The sequence below is a fragment of the Lampetra fluviatilis genome, chromosome 27 (genome assembly GCF_964198595.1).
Source record: "Lampetra fluviatilis chromosome 27, kcLamFluv1.1, whole genome shotgun sequence".
Classification (NCBI taxonomy): Eukaryota; Metazoa; Chordata; class Hyperoartia; order Petromyzontiformes; family Petromyzontidae; genus Lampetra; species Lampetra fluviatilis.
This window is the reverse complement of record NC_136301.1, coordinates 6,260,408-6,286,216: the sequence shown is the minus strand read 5'-3', so window position 1 is coordinate 6,286,216 and position 25,809 is coordinate 6,260,408. Positions and strand designations below refer to the sequence as shown.

The 25,809-nt window shown below is 50.2% G+C and overlaps 1 protein-coding gene across 1 annotated transcript in view; it reads right to left on the bottom strand.

The window, feature by feature from the left end:
- LOC144942335 (SH3 and multiple ankyrin repeat domains protein 2-like) overlaps positions 1-25,809 on the bottom strand; it is a 362,265-nt gene that overhangs the window by 71,971 nt on the left and 264,485 nt on the right. Inside the window, exon 14 of the mRNA XM_078869142.1 lies at positions 14,389-14,499. Coding sequence (XP_078725268.1) covers positions 14,389-14,499 — 111 coding nt within the window. The remainder of the gene's footprint in view (positions 1-14,388; positions 14,500-25,809) is intronic.

The following is a 25,809-nucleotide window of genomic DNA, read 5'->3' as shown; positions in this document are numbered from 1 at the left end:
GTAGGCTCTCTGAAGCAACGACGCCGCTTTTGAGTTTGTCGCAGAACGGGCTCAGGCTCGGGGATGGATCCCGAGCGTGAGCAGGCAGCCGTGGTTCCAGCGCGTTTGGGCCGGAGACCGAACCCCACGAGATTGCGTCGAGCCGTGCATCGCGCGCGAGGTTCGCACGAGCGGCGGGTTCAGCGCGAGCCGCGGGATCGTGGTCGGAGTCGGCTCGGGTCTGTCGAAGCTGGCTCGCTCGCTTGCGCGCTAATCGGCGAGGTAGGGACGGAGCAGATTGACCGGAGACTCTTGAAGACGAGGAGGCATTATACTCCAATCCTGTATGTAATAGGTAGTCAGTGGGGCAAACGTCGGGCATGTTTTGCTGGGTTAGGTACTTGTGCGGGAGACTCCCTGGAAATGCCAGGCGATGTAAGGGGCCGGCGAGGTGGTCAGGAAGATTGAAGGCCAGCAATGGACACTTGAATCCATCGGTGCAGAGCTTTGAACATTTACCCCCCCCTCCCCCGTCCGTCTGTCTCGTAACGGCGCGTTTTCTCCGGGTATTCTGGTTTCCTCCTACAAGACGAGTGCATCATGAATATTGCGGCTCGAACATCGCAATGCAGGCCCCCCCCCCTCTCTCCTGGAAAAAGAGTCCTGAGACTCAGCGAGGCTATCTTGGATAAATAAATTGGCACGAGTGGTTATTGGCCACACCATCAGAGTACACACACGCGCGCAATGTTACAAAGCACGGTGAAGCGAGCCCGCCACCCAGTAAAACAACGTCGGGCCAAAGTTGACGTTGCTGTTGGAACTGTTGGCCCAACGCTGGCCCACGGTTGGAACCGTTGGTCCAGCCTTGGCCCAACGTCTTTACGTGGTTGGAACTTTTGGCCCAAATATGGGCCAACGTTGGGCCGTGGCTGGAACTGTTGGCCCAGCGTTAGTCCAACGTCTGCACGTGCTTGGAACTGTTGAGCCAAAGTTGGGCTAACGTTTCATGTTTCCCAGGTAAGTCGATACTCAACATAGCTGTCTCTTTACATCAGGGGTGGGGAACGTCCGGCCCGCGGGCCGTACGAGGCCCGCGATATCATTTGGTGTGGCCCTGCCAAGGCAACTGCAGGCAGGACTCGAAATTCAATAAATCTAGGAGCAAACCTGGAAAAGCAGTTGCGAGTAGCAGCAGCATCATCAATAGCAGCCAACATCACACGCCTCGCCAAAGAGAAGCAGTTCCAGCCATCGCATTAGGGGTGAGTTAATTAAACGTTTGACCAAATATAACAGTCTAATTTTTATGTTGATAATTTTGTATGGCCCACGAATTATGTTATAAATATCCAAATGGCCATTGGCAGAAAAAAGGTTCCCCACCCCTGCTTTACATAAACAAAAGCAAATATTTTTACACATCCAATTGGCCACACAGCCTTCTAGGAGTGAATTCTCGCAGCAGCATTGGTTAAAGAAAATCAAAGCCTGCACCGGTAATTGTCTACACGTTTAATTTGTGACTTATATTCTCCACAATAACGCTCATGATTATTTTGTGTCACGTACTATATGGCTATTGCGTCCCAACTCGGACCCATATCTACCAAAGAGGGCGCGTGCCAATAAACATTGGGCAGTTCACGAATATTAATTGAAGCAATGAGTGTCTTAACCAGTCCAGAGTTTTGCTCGTGATGAGAACCAACGCACCTGAAGTTACGCGCTCCCAGGTGATTGCCGTGCGGCTGATGCGGTCTGTAAAAATAAACTTTTATATTTTGGCGGAGAGAGACGGATAAGTTAAAGGAGGTGTACTGTCTGCTTATTTACGTCGTTGTCAAATCACTCGTATGATTTGTTGATATTTGCCGATAAAACCCACAGAGTGGGATTAAACTAAACAATGTTTTATTTTACCAGGTAAGGCCCACTGAGCTATGTAGCTCTTTTTTTCAGAAGCGACCTGGCCACAAATGATAGCTCAACGAAGTGGCTTATCACGTGGAAATGTATAGCAGCCAAACACTCTCAACGCATGTTTCTAAATTAGGAGGGGGGAAAAAAACTACGGAGGACACGGAGAAAAATCCACGTGACCACGGTGAGAGAGACGCGCAAACACCAAATATACAGCAGCAGGCGTCATGGTCGGGATCGAACCCGCGACCTCCTGTACACCATGCGAGGTAGTAAACATCTCACCACATCCGACAAGACCCCCGCGCATCGCCCCTCGCTGAGCTACCCGTCGGAGGCCGTAGGACTTCGAGAAGGGCTGGGTGCAGATGCAGCACTTGTCGTAAAACATATTTATAATAAATATTACTTAGAAAACATAGGGGTCCATAGACATGGAGTAGGGAGAGAGGGTGTAGAGAGAGAGAGGGGGTAGAGAGAGAGAGGGAAGGGGTAAGGAGAGCAGAGCGTGAAATCTATTGTGAAATCTTTCATTTAAAAAGGGGGGGGGGGGGGGTTACATAAAGCAAAGCATTAAAAAAAACGAAATGATGAACGCAGCAAAGTGCCGACTACACCGAGCATGATAATTGTTTTTTTACCCTTTTATCTGGCAATAAAACTGCTACCTTTTTTACGAGGAGTCATGTTTGCATAGACCACAATACCTGCAGTCATAATGCAAACAAAAAACATAACTCTGATAATGTATGCACTGTCCTTGAAGTTGATTGGTCCACACCCGAGACAGCTTTCCTTAGAGCCTAGTCTCACATGGGTTGGACCAGATGACGACAAAAGGCGCACTCCTCGTAAAAAAGGTGTCAGTTTTGTTGCCAGATAAAAGGGTAAAAAACCAATTATATTTTTGTTACTGGCAAATGAGGTATCAATGGTGTATACACCGAGCATCTTCTTGTTTCCTCTGATCGTAAAAAAAAGAGAGCATACGACGAGACGCTCCCCTTGAACGCGTGGGAAGGGAAGACGCCTCCGTGAGACGTGCGATGATGCCGCATGGCCACGCGGTGTCTCTTCAAGTCAAGGGAATAAAGAGTGGGCCGCCGCCACCGCCACCGCCTCTCTGTCTCACTCTCCACCTCGTTCCTCGTCCGCGTTTCACTTCCACTTGTTCCCAGACGGGCCTGACGATTTACACGTCGTACGTTCCCTCTCTCGCCCCAAACTCCCTTCCCCCATCATTAACAACAGCAGCGTCATCATCATCACCCCTCTCCATCACACTCACTCATCATCATCATTCACTCGCTGTCACTTTCATCTTCGTTGAATTCACGCACTGTCATGTTCATCGTGTACTCCCATTCTTCTCATAAACTCATCTTTATTTCATCATACCGGTTCACTGGGCAATTGCTAATTCTCTGTCCAGCGCCTTAGTTAAGGCCTTAGTTAGGGCACTGCATATAATTAAAGTAAGGTAGGATTAGGAGCTAAAACCTAATAATCGAGGTGAAACGCAACACGGTAAATTGTTCGCATTTGCTGAAATGCGACTCGTCTCGGATGATAATCTGTCACTTCTAATCGGAGTTCTCGCGGTTCCACTGAGAGTTTAAGGGGATCACGTTCGCATCGAGTCCTGCCAGTAGCTCGCCGGGAACTCAACGATCTCCAGCAGCGCTCCGAGCCGTTGGCGTGCGCGGTGTGAAGGTGATTGCAATCACGCGTTGAGAATTCATCACAGTGGTGCACAAAAAACAATAACCACTCGGTTGATTGGAATTAAAGAATTCCATGACCATTGAAAATAAGGTTAATCTTACATTAAACCTCACATTAATCTTTCATTCTTATATTAAACCCGCAGGTCACCACTGGCCACTCGTTTGCTTCAACCAAACCGCTTCTACGTAAATGTAACATCAATAACTGGCAGAGCTAAGCCGAGAATGTAAAACATTCTCCAACGAATGCCACAAAAACAAATTAAACCAATTCCATTAGACTGGCTATCAATCTCACCGGTTGAGAGCAACGTTTTATAGATTTTCTTTTCTTTCGTTAACCGTTTGAGACCCCGTTTTCCCATCAGCCGGCCACCCCAACCCCCCCTGACTCAAATGCCTCCTGGGAAACGATGGGTTGCTCGCGCATTTCGGAGCGAAACGAGACACCTCGTCAATGAGTTCCCACGTCCCGAGATGTTATGGCATCTCCCATGCCAAGGCTGCGGCTGCGCCGCCCCGGCCCTTGCTGCTTGCTTCATCAATAATGGGCAAAGGTTACTCCGCTCACGACCGATACTCTCGGAAAGGCGTTTGCGCGCTATATAGAACGGCGGCCCCGTTCGTCGTGGCGTGACGAAGAGAAGAGGTCCGGCTTGGTGAGACGCAACATCACATTTCTACTGGAGGCGGAGGGGGGAGGGGAAGGCACAATGTGCAGGCAATGCTTCTTAGCGTGCCGTCTTGCCCACAGCTCTTGATGGAAATCCACCACTGCCACGTGATTGACAGCACAAATAACAAGCTGCATTAATTACTGTGTACAACGGTTCACCCCGACTGCACGCCCGCCCGCCCCTCGCCACCACCGTTCAATCAACGCTCGCCGTCATATTCGTCCGCACCCCCCCTTCCCCCCTGCCGTCCCACTAATAACGGTGGCGGTTGAAATAAAATTAAGTAAACGGCAAAGGCGGAGGGACGGAACCGCGTTGGCGAGATGTTAACTACCTCGCCTGGTATACAGGAGGTCGTGGGTTCGATCCCGACCCTGACCCCTATTGTATATTTGGAGTTTGTGTGTGTCTCTCTCTCTCTCTCTCTCCTGGTGGTCGCGTGGATTTTTCTCCGGGTCCTCTGGTTTTTCCCTCCACGTTTAGAATCAACATCACGCGTTTCGAGTATTTGGCCGCTACAAATGTTCCACGTGAAGATGAGCCACTCCCGTTGAGCTATAATTTGCGATAGCCGGCTGGCTTCTGGAAAAGAGTCACGTAGCTCAGCGGGGCCTTACCTGGTAAAATAAAAAAATAGTTTATAGTTGTTTAAAAAAATAAGTTTTTTTGTTCATAAATTAACGACGCTGGGACCTTCAGGGACCAAGCGTGAAAACGTGGGCGGTAAAGGTTAACGCGCTTCTGAGCTTGCTAACGCGCGCGCGAGTGCACAAGCAAAAAAAAAACACGCGACCCGAACCGGCGGACTGCCTCGATATTGGATCGTTTATCAACCGGGACAAGCGGCCCGAGAATGGCGACGCGTCACCGCGGGAACCGCAGAAACACGAAAAAGGGGAGCGGCACTGAGCGGAGCGGTGCGGAGCGGAGCGTCTCCCCCATTATGGTTATCATTTACACGCCGGCTGCGTGCGTGGCGCTGGTGTTACTCCACCGCCGCCGGCCCCGTAGCCGTCCATGGGCTATTTTTACACGTCGCCCTATTTTATTTACATTCGTCGCGTGTCCTGTAATTTTTCCTTGGGTGTCTTCGCGTTCGCGGGCACCGCGCTTATGCGCGTGGAATTGGGGGGGGGGGGGGCACTGTTAAATTGAGTCACCTTATAAAAGAGGTGGGGGGGGGGGTGCATCTAAATAGCGTCAAGCAGCAGGTCCGTTGCGAACTTGGCCCCGAGCAACTGGGCTGCCACTTGGTCCTAGTAGTCCGTGGCCCAAGGTCGAAGAAATCTGTACCACTCGAGTTGGCGAGCACATGTACGTACGCGTGTACGTTGGAACTTCTCTCGCACCACCGTACGTAGCCCGCTTTGCTAATCTGGGTCCCCACTGGTGTACTTACACGGCAAATAAGAGATCATTATTTGAGAGCCCCAATAATTTCAAACGGTTTTACGCACAAGTCACGGTTGTTGACCACGCAAAAATTGGAACTGCTAAAGCGATGCCACCTCAGGTGGCCCCGAAAAGTGGGGTGGTATCTGGGTTCAGATGGTTAATGACCTCGCCTGGTATACAGCAGCTCCTCCCACTCTCATTTCTATGGGCGTGGTTTGTCACCCTCTACGTGACCCCTACACTGAGCCCCAACGAGCCCCCCACAAACTCCACACTACGATCAATGAACCACAGCTGAATATTTCCCCCCCCCAAAATGGTTCAAAGGTGTCACTCAAGGAGCTACCCTTTAAGGCTAACTCCAAAGGATAGTGTAGTCCATACGAAAACAAGGGCCGTATTTACACTACTTAAGTGAAAAACCGTGACTTTGTTCCCGGGAGGCCTGGGGTGTGAGGAATGTATATATTGTAATTTTTTTGGCGATACTGCATTGGCAGTGGTGCATGGGCAACAACAAAAATAACAAAAATTGAAGCCAATCGTCAAAATAATACCGCGCCGAGAGAGGAATACAGATGTGTGTAGAGGAGCATTGTCAGTAACCAATGAGTGGGCGAGCGGAAGGAGGTGCGAGTGTGTTGAGAGTCATGTGGGGCCAAGGATGACGTGACGTCACGGGTTAGTAAGGGGCTTTTAGAAAGCACTTCCTGAAACGTGGGCGGGGCCGAGCTGAGGGGGAGGAGCCGCCCAAATGGTTCTTAAGGGGGACCCCGTGACGGGGGCGGGGTCGTCGTTGGGGACCGGCTGGACTAGGGTCTCTCTCCTCGTCGCGGAGCGGTGTTGGCTGATCCCCCCCTCCGGGCAGACGAGTGAGAGAGCCAAAAGGATAGCCGGGGTAGGGTCCAATTAGTTATAAAGTGTCCGGGTGAAGGACGGAGAGAGAGTGCACCTACGCTGGTGTGAGTGTAGGATGCCGAGTGTGAGAGTGTTTTAATAAATGGCAACAGCCCTTATAGTATTCCTCATCTCTGCGTGGTTGTACTGCACAACAGATGTACAACAGGTGACGTTTTCGGCAGTGGCCTAATCTTCAGAGAGGAGAAACGCAAGAGAGAGTTGTCATAAAAGCCGCTGCTTTTATGGGCAGCACAACAAGCCTCGTTTAGAGAAACGACGAATGAGCGCCACGCTCTATTTCCATCGGCAACTTCGCGTCGATATTTATCGCGTTGCTTCGTTGGAACAACAACAACAACAAAAAAACTTGCGATGCAAAAAAACTGTGATCGCCGTGATAGTTATATTGACGGGATTACTAATTCGTGTCAATTTTGCGGCGGCTAAACGGATAACCGGACCTCATTCCGGTGCCGGTCAACCTCCTTGGTCGACTGTCACGAGCAGAAGTTGACTGCCCGCCGATCTTTGTCTGTTACCAAACCAATTGCGCACACTTAGTGTCACTGCCAATTACAGTCGCCCACTCATTAAATCCTTCCGTCTCCCCCCCCTCCCCACCAAACCTCCAACCAATGTCCCCCCAGGGTACTGAGATACCACAGAGAGGGTTGCACGAGGCACCGTCCAGATAGGCTTGAGAACATTTCTAAGCACGTGCACATTCATAGATACTGGACGTAACTTGGTGGTTAAATATAGCGACCCCGTGATAATCGTGCACTAATTTCCACAAGGAAATCGATCTGAGGTTGGGTGCTTCAGAGGAAGCCTAACGTTAAAAAGTCGAGTGTGATTTTTTAGTTTTTAGGGAAATAATTCCCGATAAGATTTTCGCCATCAGCGTGCTACCTTAATGCTGGGGGAACAGAGGCCCGACTGCTGCGACATTACCGTCGCGCGTTTGTACGGAATCGTCGTCCGGCCTACTTCGGCGTCAGCAAACAATCCCGCACCGGAGAGAATTGTTCGTAAATAAACGTTGCAGGTGTTTGATCAAATAACGGAGGACTAAATGATTGCTTAAGGTTCACTGCCAGAACTTCAAACTGCCAAAACCGCAAACGGATTGAGAGATCAATTATGCTGGACGTGCACTGGAGCCCCGCTTATCGACTTTGGCAGGCAGGCCTTCTCAGTCATTCTGTTCCCCACGCTGACCTCAAATGAACTCGTAAACTTTTAGACTCTTCGGCACAGATTCCAACAGAAAGTGAGCACGTGTAGCTCGTGGAATATTGAGTGTACGCGAGTAGTAGACCAAGGTTGAGAGACACACGGGAACCTGAGCTGCTGTCACGTCATAGCTATATTCAGAATCTAAATTTGTATTTATACTGGAGGAATCCGATGAGCTTTAAACCTCTTTTTCACAGATGTGCAGTAGTTTCACAGATGTCCCTAAGTTTCACAGATGTCCATATTAAAGTCTGCCAAGTGCGTGTTCGCGTTTCTTACATAAGTATTCGTTGTGTGTGTAGAAATGGAACTATTATAAAACCCCAACTCGCGAGATGTTTTTAGCTTGAAATTTCGCATCGTTTTTTTCCGTCAAATATCAAATAATTGAACAAATGCGGCCTATGGTCACTTCAACGGTCACCATCATTGGCCTCGTCTCCACTAATCTCGTGACCTTTTCTGACCTCTAATCCATGTCGTTATTATCGTCGTCGCTGTTATCGCTGCTGCCTCCTCCCTCCTCCTCCTCGTCGTCGTTGTCATCTCCTCTCCTCCAAATCATCATCATCATCATTGTTGTCCTCTCCTTTGTCATCGTCGCTTCCTTGAAGCCTGCCATAGGCCCAGTCCGGCCACTATCGACCCATTACATCTTCGATTAGCACGGTTGGCTACGTACGGTGCGAAAGAAGTTCAACATACAGACATTACCCTCGCTGTACTCATCAGATTACTTCATGCATCCACCCACCGGAGAATCCCAATAGACTTGAATCCATTCACAATCTCCGAGTCATCTTCACACTATCCACAATGGTGTTGCCTGGCTATGGTGGCAACACTGCGAGAAGGCATTTGCCCATGTCGCATTCGCAGGGTGCGATTTTCAGTGGAATAAATAAAAAAAAGTCTAAGAGAAACAGCGCTGGCATCGGCTACAAACTGCTCCAAATCCAAGTCAAACGCTAGTGATTTCACATCGCGCAGAAAATCGCGTCGCATCACGTGACGAACACCATTTACAGGTGCGTGGTGGGGGGATTGTTTAACCAACACTTCAACACAATGTGGGATTCACAGCACTGGCTCATCCCGGACTGCCAAAAGAGATGAGCATCACCCTAGCATTCAATTGGGTGGAAACTTTGCATTTTTCACTCTGAGGATGTGACAGCAGCACCTGACCCTGCCATCAATCGGCCAACTGCACGCTCTTGCCTACCACACATACCGTCACGAGAGCCGCGCGCACAAATAAATACGGGGCGGTTCGGATTTCATTAGCATCTAAATTGGACCGCATCTCAAGATTCTGCACAAACAGGGCAACGCACGGTGTATTTAGGAGATAGGGGAAGAGTAATGCCTCCTCTTGGGCCATTGTCATAGGGGAGGTGAAAAGAGACGGATGCCACAGGGCACAGGGGGAGATCGAGGGGGAAATGGCATTACAAAGTTGAGGTTATTGGGGACACTTCATCGAGAGAGAGAGAGATTTCTACTCGGTCTCAAAACGCACGTTCTTCGTAGCCAATCCAATGACCTCCCCATGTTTGTTTTGGGGTCAGGAATCGTGGTAGTTCCATTAATCCTCTACCGCCCTCCAAAACGGTCACATTTTACAAATAACTGTATTAATCCGTGTCACTGTAATCGATCAAATTGTGACCGACCGAGCACAAGGCTCGCTGGTTGGCTCCGGGCTCTTTCGCGATAGCGTTCGGCATCAACGTAGAGGCACTTTTGAACGTCGTCAGGCGGCGAAAGTCAGAAATTGGGAGTGAGGGGCCCTGCCGAGTTCACGGCCTGGTGAAGCTCAAAGCAGTCCGAAGGAAAACGTCATGGCACGCCGATGATGAAAAAGCCTGAAGTCTACCGCCGGCGGGAGAGGGGAGCTTTATCGGTCAGAATTTTATCGATATTCTGGCCGCGTATGAAATAATAATCATATCTTTGTGAAAGTGACAATCTCGTCGGGTGGTGGAGGGTTCAGGGGAAGAATTTTTGCACAAAACTACGACCACATGGCCGAACCCAAACACGAATATTGAATCAGAAGGGAGGCACTCTGTCATTGAGGAGAAGAGGAAGACAGCATTGAGTCTGAATCTGAACAAAAAATCTAATAAACTATAAACTATTTTAATTTTACCAGGTAAGGCCCACTGAGCTCGATAGCTCTTTTTTCACAAGCCACTTGGCCATCACAAATGAGAGCTCAACAAAGTGGCTCGTCATGTGGACATTTATAGCGGCCAAATACTCTAAAAGTGTGACGTTAATTCTAAATTTGGAGAAATAAACGGAGGACCCAGAGAAAAATCCACGCGACCACGGGGAGAGAGAGCGACATACAAACTCCAAATATACAATAGGAGTCAGGGTCGGGATCAAACCCACGACCCCCTGTATAGCAGGCGAGGTAGTTAACATCTCGCCACCGCGGCGAAAGTCTCAGCAGTGTGGATGGCCAGTGGAAGAGATTTCCTGGGAGAACAGAGGGGGAGTGACCTTCCCTTGAGGGCAGGCTGACTGGAAAGTTTTATCAGCAAGCCCTTGGTTGCCGGAGTGGAGAGCGTGTGAGGTAGAGTAGAGAGAACAACGAGAGGAGAGCGGTGAGTGGGGGGGGGCGGAGAGCCACTCGAGGTGTTCGAAGGACGAGGGTGAACGTAGTTCCATCTCAAGGGGTGGAAGCCGAGCAGGCTCCCAAACGGTTCGTGAACTATTGGACCATTGGAACCTCCTTTGCCAGTAGCAAAATATGATAATTGTTTTTTGTACCCTTTAATCTGCCAACAAAACTGACACGTTTTTACAAGGAATCATGTTTGCATTGACCGCAATACCTGCAGTCGGATGCAAACAAAAAAAACACAACTCTGATAATGTATGCACTGTCCTTGAAATTGATTGGTCCACACCCGAGACAGCTTTGCTAAGAGCCTAGTCTCACATGGTGTTGGACCAGATGACGCCAAATTTCAAGGAACAGTGCATACATTATCAGAGTTGTGTGTTTTTCTGTTTGCATTCCGACTGCAGGTATTGTGGTCAATGCAAACATGACTTCTTGTAAAAAAGGTGTCAGTTTTGTTGCCAGATAAAAGGGTAAAAAAACAATTATCGAACTATTGGACGTCCGTGACGTCAGGAAAGGTCACGAGGTTAGTTGGAGACGAGGCCGGCGACCATGGGCCGCGTTTGTTCAATTGTTTTAAATTTGACAACAACAAAAAACGCTGCAAAATTGCAGGGTAAACACAACGCGCGAGTTGGGGTTTTTTTTAATGCAATAGTTTGATTTCTACGCGCGCGATCAATACCTCTGTAAGAAAAGCGAACTCGCGCTTGGCAGACTTTAACATGGACATCTGCGAAAAAGAGCTTCGTACCTCATCGGATTTCTCCAGTCTAAATAAAGATTTTGATTCTGATTCAACGGTCCCTGTAAATTCATGAACCGTCAACATTTGGGGGCGAAAATCAATTCGCTTTTTCCATCTCGCTTGTGAGTTTGTCTGCCTTGTGTGTTCTGCCCCCTTTCGTTCCGTCTTGTTAGTTCCATTAGCCTGAAGATAACATTTGCAACAACAACAACAACAAAAAGCACATCCAATAAATTAGTCTTAAATAACGGATTCTTATGCACACACACGCACAATTTTATCACGTGCGTCTCAAGCGTAGCGATCGATTTTTAGCCGACGAACTCATGCATCGTTGCAGACCTAACGAGGAGTGTGGCTGCCGCATTTATCTAGTGGAGCTATGGAGGGAGGGGTGGGGGGGCAGATGAGCGCTTCATTTCCGCGCCACACGCGTGTGCTCCTCCCTCGTGACGCGTCCCTCACTCCTCCATCCCTTCCTCCCTCCCTCCCCTACTTCCCTCCCTCCATCACCCCCCCACCCTACCGCCCCCCATCCCCACCCCTATCCCTCGCTCCGTCATGCCGTGTCCCAGCCCCGCCACCACCTCGTGCATTCTCCATCCACTATCCTCTAAACTGCAATCGACTTCTGCTTGATTGAAGTTGACATTGAAGTCGGCCCACCTCAAGGCAGCCCCCACTCCATCAGAAGTAGCAGCAGCAGCAGCAGCCCACCTGGCTATAATGCCAAAAAAAGTTCTGACCCACTTCACGTTAAGATACTTGGGGAAGCGTTACAAAAGTCTGCCTTGGCGTGAAGAGATAGGGAAAGCTCGAGGCAGGATTAATATCTGCCCTACTTTGCGGATCCGAGAGCTGGTACCTCCTCAGAGCAAACGGAAAGTGGGCGAGACACTGGCGGTTGAACAACACGTGGGCAACGTCTGCGACAAAGGTGCGAGGAATTCTGTGGCAGGATAGGGTGAGCGAGTTTCGTGATAAAATTTGGCATGCATAGTGTGTTGTGGATATCATCGGGATGAGATCGTTGCGATGCATGGCGGGGCATGCGTGCAGGACGGAGGAAGGGGAGGTTATCGGGACAGTCGTGGGAGCCGCCGCCATCCGTAGGTCGGCAGCAACCCAAGAGGGTCACCTTAAAGCCACTGGGCAGTGAGACATCGGGGGGAAACGGTCTCCATCGCCCGTTCCCTTCCGCTTCGCTCCCCTCGCCCCTCCACTCCTTCCCGTCCCTCCCCTAAAGCCCTTTCCTGACCCCCACGTGCCCTCTGTTATGGTCGCTCATTCTTCGGCCCTTGCGCTGTGCCCTTCCGTCGACACCTCTCGATTTCTGTTGATGCTTTTTAACCGTTGTGTAAAGCGCGGCTTGAGCTAAGGCGCTCCGTGAATATAAAGTAAGACAATAAGGTAAGAATTGGCAGGAGAAGAAGCGATGGCGAAATGTAGCGTCGTCACCGGCGGTCGCCACGATGGGCCTCCAGGTCCCAACCGTGAAGGCGAACGTGGCGACTCCACGTGTGTGGTGAGCAGAGGCAGACTATGCAGCAGTGACTATCCTGTCTAGTATGGTCATCCAGAACAGAACGTACAACGTATAACGACGCAATGCCCCGATCCGCAAAAACGAAGGAGACATCACCGGGGATACACTCCACTAGCTCCTGACGCAGATACTCTGGGCCTGACCACCTCAATGTGAAATTGTAGTTCTTGCTCTGCATCTACATCAGCAGCCATACGAAAGAAGACGACTGACCAGTGAAGTCCGAAAACCTTGAGCGAGGAGAGATGTCTATTCTTGGTTCTTTCGGTAAAGTCATGTAGAAGGGAAATAATAAAATAATATAAAAATAAAATGTTTTTTCTCACGACGGTTCGACTGGAACACAAGCAATCATCATCATGTGTGAAATCCACAATTTTCTTTCTGTGGATTTCACACCTGATGACGATTGCTTGTGTTGCAGTCAAAACGTCGTGATAATTTTTATTGTTTTATATTAATATTATTTTATTATTTCCCTTCTACGTGACTTTACCGAAAGAACCAAGAATATGAATCCCTGCAGTCACGAAAGCTTTAAATCAGAGAGATGTATAATCGCTCTGTGACGTAGTTGTCCAAACATTACAACAATAGGAACTCCAGAGCTTGGGGAAATTGTTGGCGCCCGTTCTGGCTGCCTTCAACTGCTCGTCTTGGGTTTCCCGTGGCCCTTGATTCATTCTCTCCCCAGATTTCACTTCCCAACCCGAGCCATTGATGCTTTGATACTTGGATTGCCTTTGTGCTGTTTGCCTTTTGGCAATCTCTGGTCTAGCACTGGTGAGACAAGGCCATGACGGAGGCTGTCTCTGACGTAGGCCAAACTATTTCGGGGACAATGCGTGCATTATTATCAAAGCACGTTTCACCGCAAGCATGTATGGTTAATGCAGACTCGATGCCTTGCGATAGGTGTGTCTATTTGTTACCTGAACATCCAAATAGCCTCCTGTTTTACTGCCAGAAAAGGGTAAAGCCTATTCTTATCCCACCATTCTCTCCTTCTCTCTCTGAGCCAGGGGAATGCAATACCGAAGTGATCATTTACACCAAGAAGCCCCTGTGTATTGCGTTTGTGCACATGCGTGTGTGTGTGTGTACGTGTGTGTGTGGTCATGGAGCGGTTAGCGCGCTGCGCTACAAACACGGCTATGCCCCGAGTTCGATTCCCGGTCACGGCCAACCCCGGTGACACTTATCTGAACCGGTCCTGGGCCTCTCCCTTAGATCGACTCAGCCTCAAATTGCTACCTGGGTGCGGTGTGTAAAAACATCGCCACCGGGAAGACAAAGGCGGCCGTGCGTATTGATGGCCACCCACCCCCTCGTGTGCCATGCCGGCCTTCATAGGTGCTACCCGCTAACAGCCCTTGCCCCAGCAGTCTGTCACAGACTTATACTGGGGATTACGAGACATCTCCTTTACCAGTGGCAAAATATAGTAATAGGCTTTTACCCTTTCAACTGGTACAAAAACTGATACCTTTATACATTATCCCTTGTATAAAGGTTTCAGTTTTTGTACCAGTTGAAAGGGTAAAAACCTATTACTATTATACTGGGGATCTTTGCCTTCGTGTGCGCGTCGCCGACTCGACCAGCGTCCGTACCTTGCAGAGACTCGTGCCGGATGGGGATCTCCTCCACGCAGTCGGCGGGGAACCAGCCGGTGCGTCCCTTCACCGTCCCCTCCCAGAAGCCTCCCTCGCCGATGCTCAGCACTGCGATGACAACAGGAACACACGCCGGGGGAGGGGGGGCAGGGTGCAGCACGCTGAGTCAAGAGCAGAGGTCGCAAACGGGTTTTGATTCCTTACCTGTACCCGGCCGCACCAGGGTCGCAAATGGGTACCCGTACCCGTATCCGGCCGGGTACGGGTAGCCGTTCCCTACCCGTACCCGTACCCTACCCGAAATGAGTGACAAATGGCTACTCACCAGTGACTCACGGTCTACCCGTACCCGTACCCGGCCGCACCAGGGTCGCAAATGGGTACCCGTACCCGTACCCGTACCCGGCCGCACCAGGGTCGCAAATGGGTACCCGTACCCGTACCCGGCCGGATACGGGTAGCCGTTCCCTACCCGTACCCGTACCCTACCCGAAATGAGTGACAAACGGCTACTCACCAGTGACTCACGGCCTACCCGTACCCGTACCCGTCCGCACCAGGGTCGCAAACGGCTACCCGTACCTGGCCGGGTATGGGTAGCCGGGTATCGGGTAGGGTACGGGTATCGGGTACCCGGTTGCGACCTCTGGTCAAGAGTGACGATCGGGGGGAGGGAGGGGGGGCCCTGGCCAACGGGGTGTTAGGAGTCCGCCGGTGCACAGTCGAATCCTTCTTGAGCCACGTGAGAAGAATCACCGCACCTCACCCCGCGTGAAAGTACAACAGTGTGTCGGCCACACGCAACTATACCACCGTGGCTTTAAAATACAAAAAAGAATATGTAGGCAACGTTTTCGGGCCAATGGCCCATCTTCATGGCACATCGAAAAGGCCAGAGAGACGCGGTGGCTCGTAAGAGTTGGAGACTCTTATTCCATCGGGCATATAAACAGTTCCCTCAGAGTGGATTTTACTGGTAGGAACCTCCTGGTTACACCAGCCCACAGGGGATTATTGTGTCCGTCCGTCCGTCGTGCAGGGAGGGGCTAGGTGGGGAGGGAGGGGCTTGGTGCGGAGGGGAGGGTGGGGAGGGGCTGGGTGGGGAGGGTGGGGAGGGGCTGGGTGGTGAGGGTGGGGCTGGGTGGGGGGTGGAGCTGGGTGGGGAGGGACTGGTCACCCCGTGGTGCCCTTATAAATCTCAACGTTTAACCTACTCACGCCGGCTTGTGCCCGCCCTCACAGTCGGCCATATTTGCGGAATACACCACGCCGCCGTTGACCCTGGCCATTGACCGAGCAACCCAACGTTCCTACCAGCTCCCTCGGCAGGAATGTGTTAAGTAACAGGCGAACCCTTCAAGAATCAAAACGTATTTTTTTCTAAATTAACTCCCAATTGAAAGTAAAAAAATGTTCAATGCTGCTGGCACGTTGCGTTGAGTTGCAGAAGCTACGGAGGGCAATTGTGTTGTTGTGTGTGGCGATACTCTACGTTCAGGAGCTCAATGCCCACAATGTCGAGGTTTGCTGCTGCTGCTGCTGGCCATGACGAGAGGGCTTCAGGAGAGAGTTTGCGTGGCTTTGCCGTTGAAGAGGCGCCGACTCGAACGCACTCAAGGCTTAGGACGGCAGATCGAGGGGGCATGGGATTATGGTCACCCCACCTATGTACAGATCCGACCGTGCCCGTCAAGTGCTCGCAGAGCTGCGTTGGCTTCCGGTCGACGAACGGACACGTTGTAGGGTCGCACTCTTTGCACGCAAAGTGCTCGCCACAAATGAACCAGAATGCCTCGCCGATCTCGTCACGGAACATAAATCTTCGGCTTTTGGCTAAGCCATCGAACAAAGATGGTCGCCGCATCGCACACTTTGAGATGCGCTTCTGCGGCCGTCCGGAATGCTCTTCCGATATTAGCAAGCCACTGAAGCCGTGCACTTTTAAATCGAGAATGAAAACTCATTCCCTTAGAACTGCTTTTTGTGTTTAGTTCGATGTCCTTCCGCTGCACATGCGATTAGCACAGTTGGCTACGTACGGTGCGAAAGAAGTTTAACAACCTACGTACACACGTATTCGCCACTATTGCTGCGCAAGATACTGTACGCGTGAACTGGTCTCCGCCCTCACACGCGCAGGATTAGCACCACCACTGCCAATACATTTATCAACTGAACGACAGCAACAAAATCTCTACATTTTTTTTAAACAAAGTCTTGATTAAATTTCACACAACTCTGCAGCGGCTGGGTTTAAAAAGAACAAAAAATGTGATTTCATAAAAATGAAAGTTTCTTCTTGGCATGCAACTCGTTATTTGTGTGGTGTAAAAATTCAAATTAAAAATTAACCGATCGCGTGGGCAGCGGTGCGCAAGAACAAATCTAAACGAGCTGGCAAAGCCAATCCAATAAACGCTGCCTCCGTTTAGGCGGCGATTCCCCTGCATGGTGCACACGTAACGAACGTGGGTTTACGTAATAAAGAACACGTGTCTAAGTAACGAACAACGCGGCACACGCGCGCGTATTACGCCGGCTCGCGCGCAACCCTAACTCGCAACCCTAACACGCAACCCTAACACGCAACCCTAACACGCCACCCTAACACGCAACCCTAACACGCAACCCTAACATGCAACCCTAACATGCAACCCTAACACGCAACCCTAACACGCAATCCTAACACGCAACCCTAACACGCAACCCTAACACGCCACCCTAACACGCAACCCTAACACTCCACCCTAACACGCAACCCTAACACGCAACCCTAACACGCAATCCTAACACGCAACCCTAACACGCAAGCCAAACACGCAACCCTAACACGCAACCCTAACACGCAACCCTAGCACGCATCCCTAACACGCAACCCTAACACGCAACCCTAACACGCATCCCTAACACGCCACCCTAACACGCAACCCTAACATGCAACCCTAACACGCAACCCTAACACGCAACCCTAACACGCAACCCTAACACGCAACCCTAACACGCAACCCTAACACGCATCCCTAACACGCAACCCTAACACGCAACCCTAACACGCAACCCTAACACGCAATCCTAACACGCAATCCTAACACGCAACCCTAACACGCAACCCTAACACGCAACCCTAACACGCGTGCGCGGTAATTGCGCTGGTCCGCCAGCCGTAACTGTGATCGTTTTAAATGTCAGAACAAAAACTAAATCGTGAACAATTGTTGCCACGTGGTTAAGTCACGTGTGGCCGTTGTTAACGGCAAGCTGGCTAAGTTGTTTCAAAGAGATTCGCGTAGATTGGATTTCGATTTTGTTTTTCGATTTCATGAAAACACGTCAGGTGTCCTTGGACTGCAATGAACGGATGGATGATTTGCTTACCTTCCCTATACCTTGCGCTCCTATCGGGTTTTTTTTTGCACGTGTGTTGCACTTCTTTCGCATACGTACATAGCCAACTGTGCTAATCGGAGGTGCGGGATTGTTTGTTGTTGTAACAACAAACAATCCCTTCAGAGCTCATCGGATTTCAACAGAATAACACAGATTCTGATTCTGGATGAACATATATCCTGGGCCTAGCAATACATAGCTCATCAGCAGCTCCCTTCAAATACAACCCACAACCTGCGCCATCAACACTGCCGCTAACGGAGATGAGAGTGCGGTTCACGAATGTTTTCGCAGCCACTTGACCGTCCCGTTCTCTCTACCGAGTAAGTAAATGAAGCAGCATCCTCGACTCCCGGATGCCCGTGTTCGCTCCACTGTTCTGCGCAGGATCTTGAGATGTGATTGCATGGAGATGCTCTGTAAATCAGTGTCCATGTAAATTCATCATTGGCCAGGTTTAAGTGTATTTAGGCTTTGGCGTGGGGTCACGATTAATACACAAGCACGATTTCAAACTTGTGGCCCGCTGAAACTAAACTATTAAAACTATAATATAAACTAAACTATTAAACTACTTATTTTATTTGACCAGGTAAGGCCCACTGAGCTATATAGCCCTTTTCAGAGGCGACCTGGCACACAAAGGATAGCTCAATAAAGTGGCTTATGTTAACATTTTCAGCAGCCAAATACTATAAACGCGTGACGTTCATTCTAAATGCGGAGGGAAAAACCGGAGGACCCGGAGAACAATCCGTGCGACCACGGGAAAAGGTTTCGCCGCAAACTCCAAATATACAGCAGCAGGCGTCAGGGCGGGATCGAACCCACGCCCCTCCTGTACACCAGACGAGGCAGTTAACATCTCCTAGCCACCGAGGAGACCTCCTTCACCGAGGTGAAGGAGGGACGCTTACGCGGCCCACTAACTCATCTGGCTTTCCCATCATTGCTCTGAAACTTAAGTGACAATATACATCAGTCACTCAGGACCATCGATCTGTAGTCGATACTGGGGTATCGATTGTGATGCTGTCGCGGTTGTCACTGTCAGCACGCTGGACTTGCAATCCAGAAGTCACCGATCTCTCGCTGCGGCAGTTTATTATATATATATTAAATGTACCAGGTAGGGCCCACTGAGCTACATAGCTCTTGGCCATCAACAAGTAAACCCGTAAAAACAAAGTTTTTCACTATAAACCCTTTATATGCGTGGCGGCTAGAGTCCTCTCGTCCTCTGGCTTGAGATGGCTGCCATCTATGGGTCAGATGATTGTCTGCCAGTATTAAGCAATTGGTAATTAAATATTTAATTTGTTTTACCTAAACAGTGTACAATTTTGGGAATTTTTTTTCACAAACATTAATTGTCTCGCACAACGAGTCTGTGTGGAAAATGTCAGCTCGATTGGATCACGGGAAGTGGGTTAAAAAACGACCGAAAGATTTGCACGGTCGTAAGCAAGCACGCAAGCACGCAAGCAAGCAAGCACGCAAGCAAGCAAGCAAGCGAACTTAATATAAAGGATTTAAAAATGATAGCTCAACGAATCACCACGTGGACATTCATAGCAGCAGCCAATCACGAAGATCCCCCCCCGCGCCCCTCCCTACTACCTCTGTCCACCCGGCAAGATTAAAGTCTAAACGCCACAGTTAGCCGATGGGCAGGCAGGTCACGTACGGTTGGGGTGAAGCGTGGGCACTTCCCAACTCTCCGGAGCTCTTTTCGATTTAAAGCTTTCGTGACTGCAGGGATTCATCTTCTTGGTTCTTTCGGTAAAGTCACGTAGAAGGGAAGTAATAAAATAATATAAATAAAACATAATAAAATAATTCTCACGACGTTTCGGCCACAACGCAAGTAGCCGTCTTCAGGTGAAGAATGAAACACTGCCAAGCTTGGAGCGTATATATACGCTCCAAGCTTGACAGTGAGAATTATTTTATTATGTTTTATTTTTATTATTTTATTACTTCCCTTCTACGTGACTTTACCGAAAGAACCAAGAAGATGAATCTCCAGAGCTCCCTCTCGTGGAGGACCGCTTCCGCCAGCGGTGTCCCAAGAGCCAAGCAATTGCAGGGGGCTGCACTCTTTTACCTGTACCTGGGGTTTCTTTTTTTTAATGACGTATCCGGGAGTATTGATTATCCTTAATCTCAAAAGATGCCTACGCGTCCAATTGCACGCGTACGAATCGATGATTTTTCTATTTCGTAGGCGTTGCATGTAATGGGATCACGTGACCCGCTCCTCCCCCCTCTCAACCCAATAGAGGCTGGCGCGACATTCACCATTTTGCCACAGGGGAATCGATGCTTCGGACCTCACGTGACGTACATCACGCTCAGTTTTCACTCTCCGCCTTGGGAGTCTGATTTCATCCACGGATCTTCAACTAGCGTGCATTTTTCTTTTTCTTAATTTTATCCGATCACCCCACAGTTCCTTTTTATCCGTAGGTTTTTGTTGTTGTGGTTGTTGTTGTCTTTTATTCCATCATTCAAGTCTCATCCACTCCTGCAACTCCTGGGAGCCACGTGCTGTGTGGAGACCCGATCTGCCAAAAACTTGCCTGGCACGCAACCCCCGAGGTTTCTACGACATCGTCACCCTTCTCAGAATCTCAGCAACAACAACAAAAAATGAATTGAGGTCGTCCTAAGGTCGGGTGCCTCTTGCCGCTGAGTCGTCAATCACGTTGGGCGTGCGTTGCAACACAACGGGCGCCACATTCCTTTAACCCCTTTCCCATTCCGATGACGTAACTGTATCGGGACCGAGGCTCCCAACAGGGCCATGTGGCACGGGTTGGCGCCAGCTATCATAGAGCGGCGGTCGTGTCGCTACGGTTCTCTGCGGTGAGTACGACGTCTTTAAAAACGACGGCGCTGCGCCTCTCTAAGTAAAATGTAACGCCGAACCGCTTTGCGCGTTCCGAGATTCGGCGGTGAACGGGACACGCACACCCTGCAAACTTGCAGACATCTCGGAAGGGGAAAGGGTTCGTATATAGGGGACCACAGAGCTTGGGCAATTGTTGGTAGCGCTGGTTCCTGCTCGTCTGTGGTTCCTCCTCGCAGCGCTGCGTTGTTCCCGAGCGAATGTTGTGCGGCGGGGGATGTTACAAATTGCCACTCTTATTGCGTCTACAGGCACTTGGTGGGTTCACCGCACGTATGAGGTGAAGGGGATCATTTGTGATTTCATCTCTCTTCTTTTCATGTTTGCTGCACCATGGCCTGCTGTGATGACAATGCGGCGGACACTTTCTCTCGTCGTGTCACCGCATCGCGCACTTTCAGGTGCGCTTCAGGTGCGCCGTCTGGAACACTCTTCCTTCCGATATGAGCCAATGGAGCAATGCACTTTTAAATCGAAACTAAAAACTCAATTCTTTAGAGCTGCTTTTCGTGTTTAGTTTGTTGTCCTTCCCCCGCACTTCCGGTTAGCACGGTTGGCTACGTACGGTACGAAAGAAGTTCAACGTACAAACAAAAACAAAGATCCCCCCCCCCATATAGCCATAACAGACTTTTGGGGAAAGTGCTGTTAGCGAGTAGCACCTCTGAAGGCCGGCACTCTGCACGAGAGGGTGGGTGGCCAGCACCGCGCCCGGCTGCCTTTGTCTCCCGAGTGGGGGATCTTTACATACCATACCAGGTACTTATTTGAGGCCGAGTCGACCTAGGGGGGAGGCCCAGGACCGATTCAGATAATTATCGTCACTTGGTGTTGGCCGTGAGCGGGAATCGAACCCGGGTCGACGGGCACGTAGCGCATGGCGCTAAACCGCTGCACTAACCGCTCCCCCACAACATACGCATACAAAATACACACGCACGTACGCACCTGCGCACGTACGTACGCGTGTACGTACGCGTCCCCTCGCCGAGTAACCCGACCACGTGCGGGCAAACTCCAAAGCTGCAGCCGCGGGCGACCGAATTCCGTCGCGACACCGCCCCCCGCACAAATTCGCGACGGCGGTGACGGCTTCCAACATGTGCGCTAGCCCAACCGACCACGTCAGGTGACCCGGGGTGATTTATGTATTCAGCTTTGAGAGCGTGCGGCTTCTCCTTGCTTCTTCGTGTTTGCAGAACAAATGTGCAGTCGATGCATCGCTGTCAACCCCTTATCAGTGCCCGAGCTTATTTCAGACCTTTTTGGTCACCACTTGCCCCTTATACGTCGAAACGTGCATCCTACAAAGCGCCATCACAAGGGAGAAACACAAATAGACACTCACCACTAGTACACTCACCACTACACTCACAACTAGTACACTCACCACTAGTATACTCACCACTACACTCACCACTAGTACACTCACCACTACACTCACAACTAGTACACTCACCACTAGTATACTCACCACTAGTATACTCACCACTACACTCACTACTAGTACACTCACCACTACACTCACAACTAGTACACTCACCACTAGTACACTCACCACTAGTACACTCACCACTACACTCACAACTACACTCACCACTAGTATACTCACCACTAGTATACTCACCACTACACTCACCACTAGTACACTCACCACTAGTATACTCACCACTACACTCACCACTAGTACACTCACCACTACACTCACAACTAGTACACTCACCACTAGTACACTCACCACTACACTCACCACTAGTACACTCACCACTAGTACACTCACTACTACACTCACCACTAGTACACTCACCACTAGTACACTCACCACTACACTCACAACTAGTACACTTACCACTAGTACACTCACCACTAGTATACTCACCACTACACTCACCACTAGTACACTCACCACTAGTACACTCACCACTACACTCACCACTAGTACACTCACCACTACACACCTGTCAACCCCTTATCAGTGCCCTAGCTTATTACAGACCTTATTGGTCATCCCGTGTCCCGTATAAATCTCAACGTTCGTCCTACAAATTCCCAGCACCGGGGAGAAACACACACAAAATAAACACATTTGATGTTTTACTCAATTTCCCTGAACAAACCGTATGGGTTCACAGGTGTGATTAATATACCTCGTGTCTTGGATATTGTTATTGGCTCTAAACCCACATATTTGCTAATTCAATAACACTCATGCAATCAAACTAATGTGGGACGTATGAAACATGTTTGGCAGCAGAAGGGGGGGGGAGTCTGTTTGATGTGTTCTGCTGTTCGTGCTTTGTAAGCGGAACTGCTTTGTTTTTGGTTCACAAATATGCTTTTTCTTACTTTTAATCAAATATCAGGACGTTGAATTGTGACCCTGAATCGCGCCGACTCTCTGTATGTTGAGAGGAGACAAACCCCTGTTGGGTACGGCACAACCTGAGCATTGGCATTAGGGAAGTATGTGTCTCCTTCAGTCTCCCAGGGCTTGCTCCGTCTCTTTGTCTCTCCATCTTTCCCTTTGTCTCTGTCTATCTCTGTACCTGTCCCTCTGTCTCGCTTTGTCTCTCTACATCATGGGACCTCCTCTGCCAGGACCAAAATATGATAATAGGGTTTTCCCATTTTTTCTGGCAACAAAACAGTTGTGTTAAGATGTTAAAACACCAAGCTGAAACCTTTTACAAGGAATCATGTCTGCATTAACCACAATGCTTGTGGTCAGAATGCAAACAAAAAGCACACTCTGATAATATATGCATTGTCTTTGAAACTGATTGGTCCACACCAGAGACAGCTTTCTTTTGAGCCTCGTCTCAAACGATGTTAGACCAGAGGACCAATCAGTTTCAAGGACAATGCATATATTATCAGAGTACGTTTTTTTGTTCGCATTCTGACCACAAGCATTGTGGTTAATGCAGACATGATTCCTCGTGAAAGGTTTCAGTTTGGTGTTTTAACATCTTAACACAACTGTTTTGTTGCCAGAAAAAGGGGGAAAAGCCCTCTTGTCTCTCTTCGTTTGGCTTTGTCTTCTAAATAAATCTGGCCCACGTCTCGCACTCCCCAGAAACGGCATCTCGCACCCCCAGCGGGTGGCGTGCACCCCCAGGTTAAGATCCACTTCTGCTACAAAGATGCCCTTAAATTGACACCTCAAGACAGCCAATATTAACGTGGACGCATGTCAGGAAATGTCAAGCCAACGGTAAGCAGTGGAGAAGTGGCTGCTGTGGCCGACTCGGTCGAGAGGGCTGAAGAAAAAAGAGGGAAAGAAAAAAATCTTCCTGTCGCTATCATCAACACCGGCAGCAGCTGCTACGCCACAACACGAATCCCATTCAGCAGACGAATCAGCGGCTCCTTGCCTGCAGTGCGCCGATGCTTCCGCTCAAGGGCTGGTGGCTCTCGTCCCACGGGCGCGCAGGAAGATGCCGCCGCTAGCTGTTCTCCGCAGTCATCGCCGTTTGCGGTGGACAGCCGGGGAATGTCTCCCACTGTCACTCTGTCTTCCTCCGCGCGTCGCTCTGTCTTCCTCCGCGCGTCGCTCTGCGCCCGTCTGTCTCCGAGCCGCCGCGTCTCTTTCTCGCCGTCTCTCGACGTGCTCATGCGTCTCGCCGTATTCCTCGCCCTGTCTCTCCGCATCACCGCTCTGTACCTCTTCGTCTCATTCTCTCTGTGTCTCTCGCTTCATCATCCGCTTGTGGTGGTGGTTGTCATTGTTGTTGTTGTTGTTGTCAGATCTCCCTTTCCCTCAGCTGATCCACCCCCATTCCTGTATCACCCCCTGGCCTGCGCGAGCACTTTGTGCCACAGTGGTGGGGGGTGCCCCGAGCAGTCACGTGACTTCTGGGGCGCCCATGCTGCTGTAAATATTCTGGCTCTGGATGTTTGGGATTTGATCCAGTCTTGCCGAACGCGAATGCCGAAAAGGTAAGGCCGAGAGAAAAAAACAAACCCGGCCGCACCTTCTAACGGTAACAGGTCTCTCATTACGATCGTATCGATTTTAACACTTTAATACCATTTTTTTCCAGCCCCCGCCACCCACCCAGTATGTTATTTATTTATTTATCCGTGGACATGACATGACCGAACCAATCAACTTTCTGTCACCCGTCTCAAAGATCTGATCTGACCGGTTCCTGCACCGCTCATCAGCTCGCCGTGAGGGTGATCTTAACAAACCCCGCATCGAAGGGGGGAGGAAGAAGGCGGGGCGGGGGGGGCAGCGAAGATGGGGAGGGGGTAAGGGGGAATACCTCATTAAGCGTAATACATCAACATTTCTCAAACTTCAGCTCTCTCCTCGGTTGGTGTAATAAAAGTGACGGAGTTTCTGGGCGCAGGGACTCGGACAATGCTGTAATTAATACGACCTTCATGAGGCCTGCGCGCTTCACGCTCAAGGTTGTACAGCTGTCCCACTTCTGTATTTACGTCTGATTGAGTTAGACCTCGAACGACCCGGGAGGAATCGTGCTGATCTGTTGAGCGGAGGTGGCACGGCGGGTGCACGGCGGGGGGGGGGAGCTGTGAGTCCACTCGCTTCAGAATCTGAATATTTATACTGGCAGGAACCCACTGGTTCCACCAGCCCACAGGGTATTATTGTGTCCGTCAATCGTGCAGGGAGGGGCTGGGTGGGGAGGGAGGGGCTGGGTGGGGTGGGGAGGGTGGGGAGGGGCTGGGTGGGGAGGGTAGGGAAGGGCTGGGTGGGGAGTGTGGGGCTGGGTGGGGGGTGGGAGGGGTGGGGCTGGGTGGGGAGGGGTTGGTCACCCCGTGGTGCCCTTATAAAACTCAACGTTTAACCTACTCATGCCGGCTTGTGCCCGCCCTCACAGTTGGGCATATTTTCGGAATACACCACGCCGCCGTTGACCCTGGCCATTGACCGAGCAACCCAACGTTCCTACCAGCTCCCTCCGCAGGAATGTGTTTTACACCGGAGGAATCCGATGAGCTGTGAAGCTCTTTCTATCACAGATGTCACAAATGATAGCTCAACGAAGTGGCTCATTGCGTGGAAATGTATAGCAGCCAAATACTCTAAACGCGTGGTGATGTTGATTCCAAACGTGGAGGAAAAAACGGGAGGACCCGGAGAAAAAAAT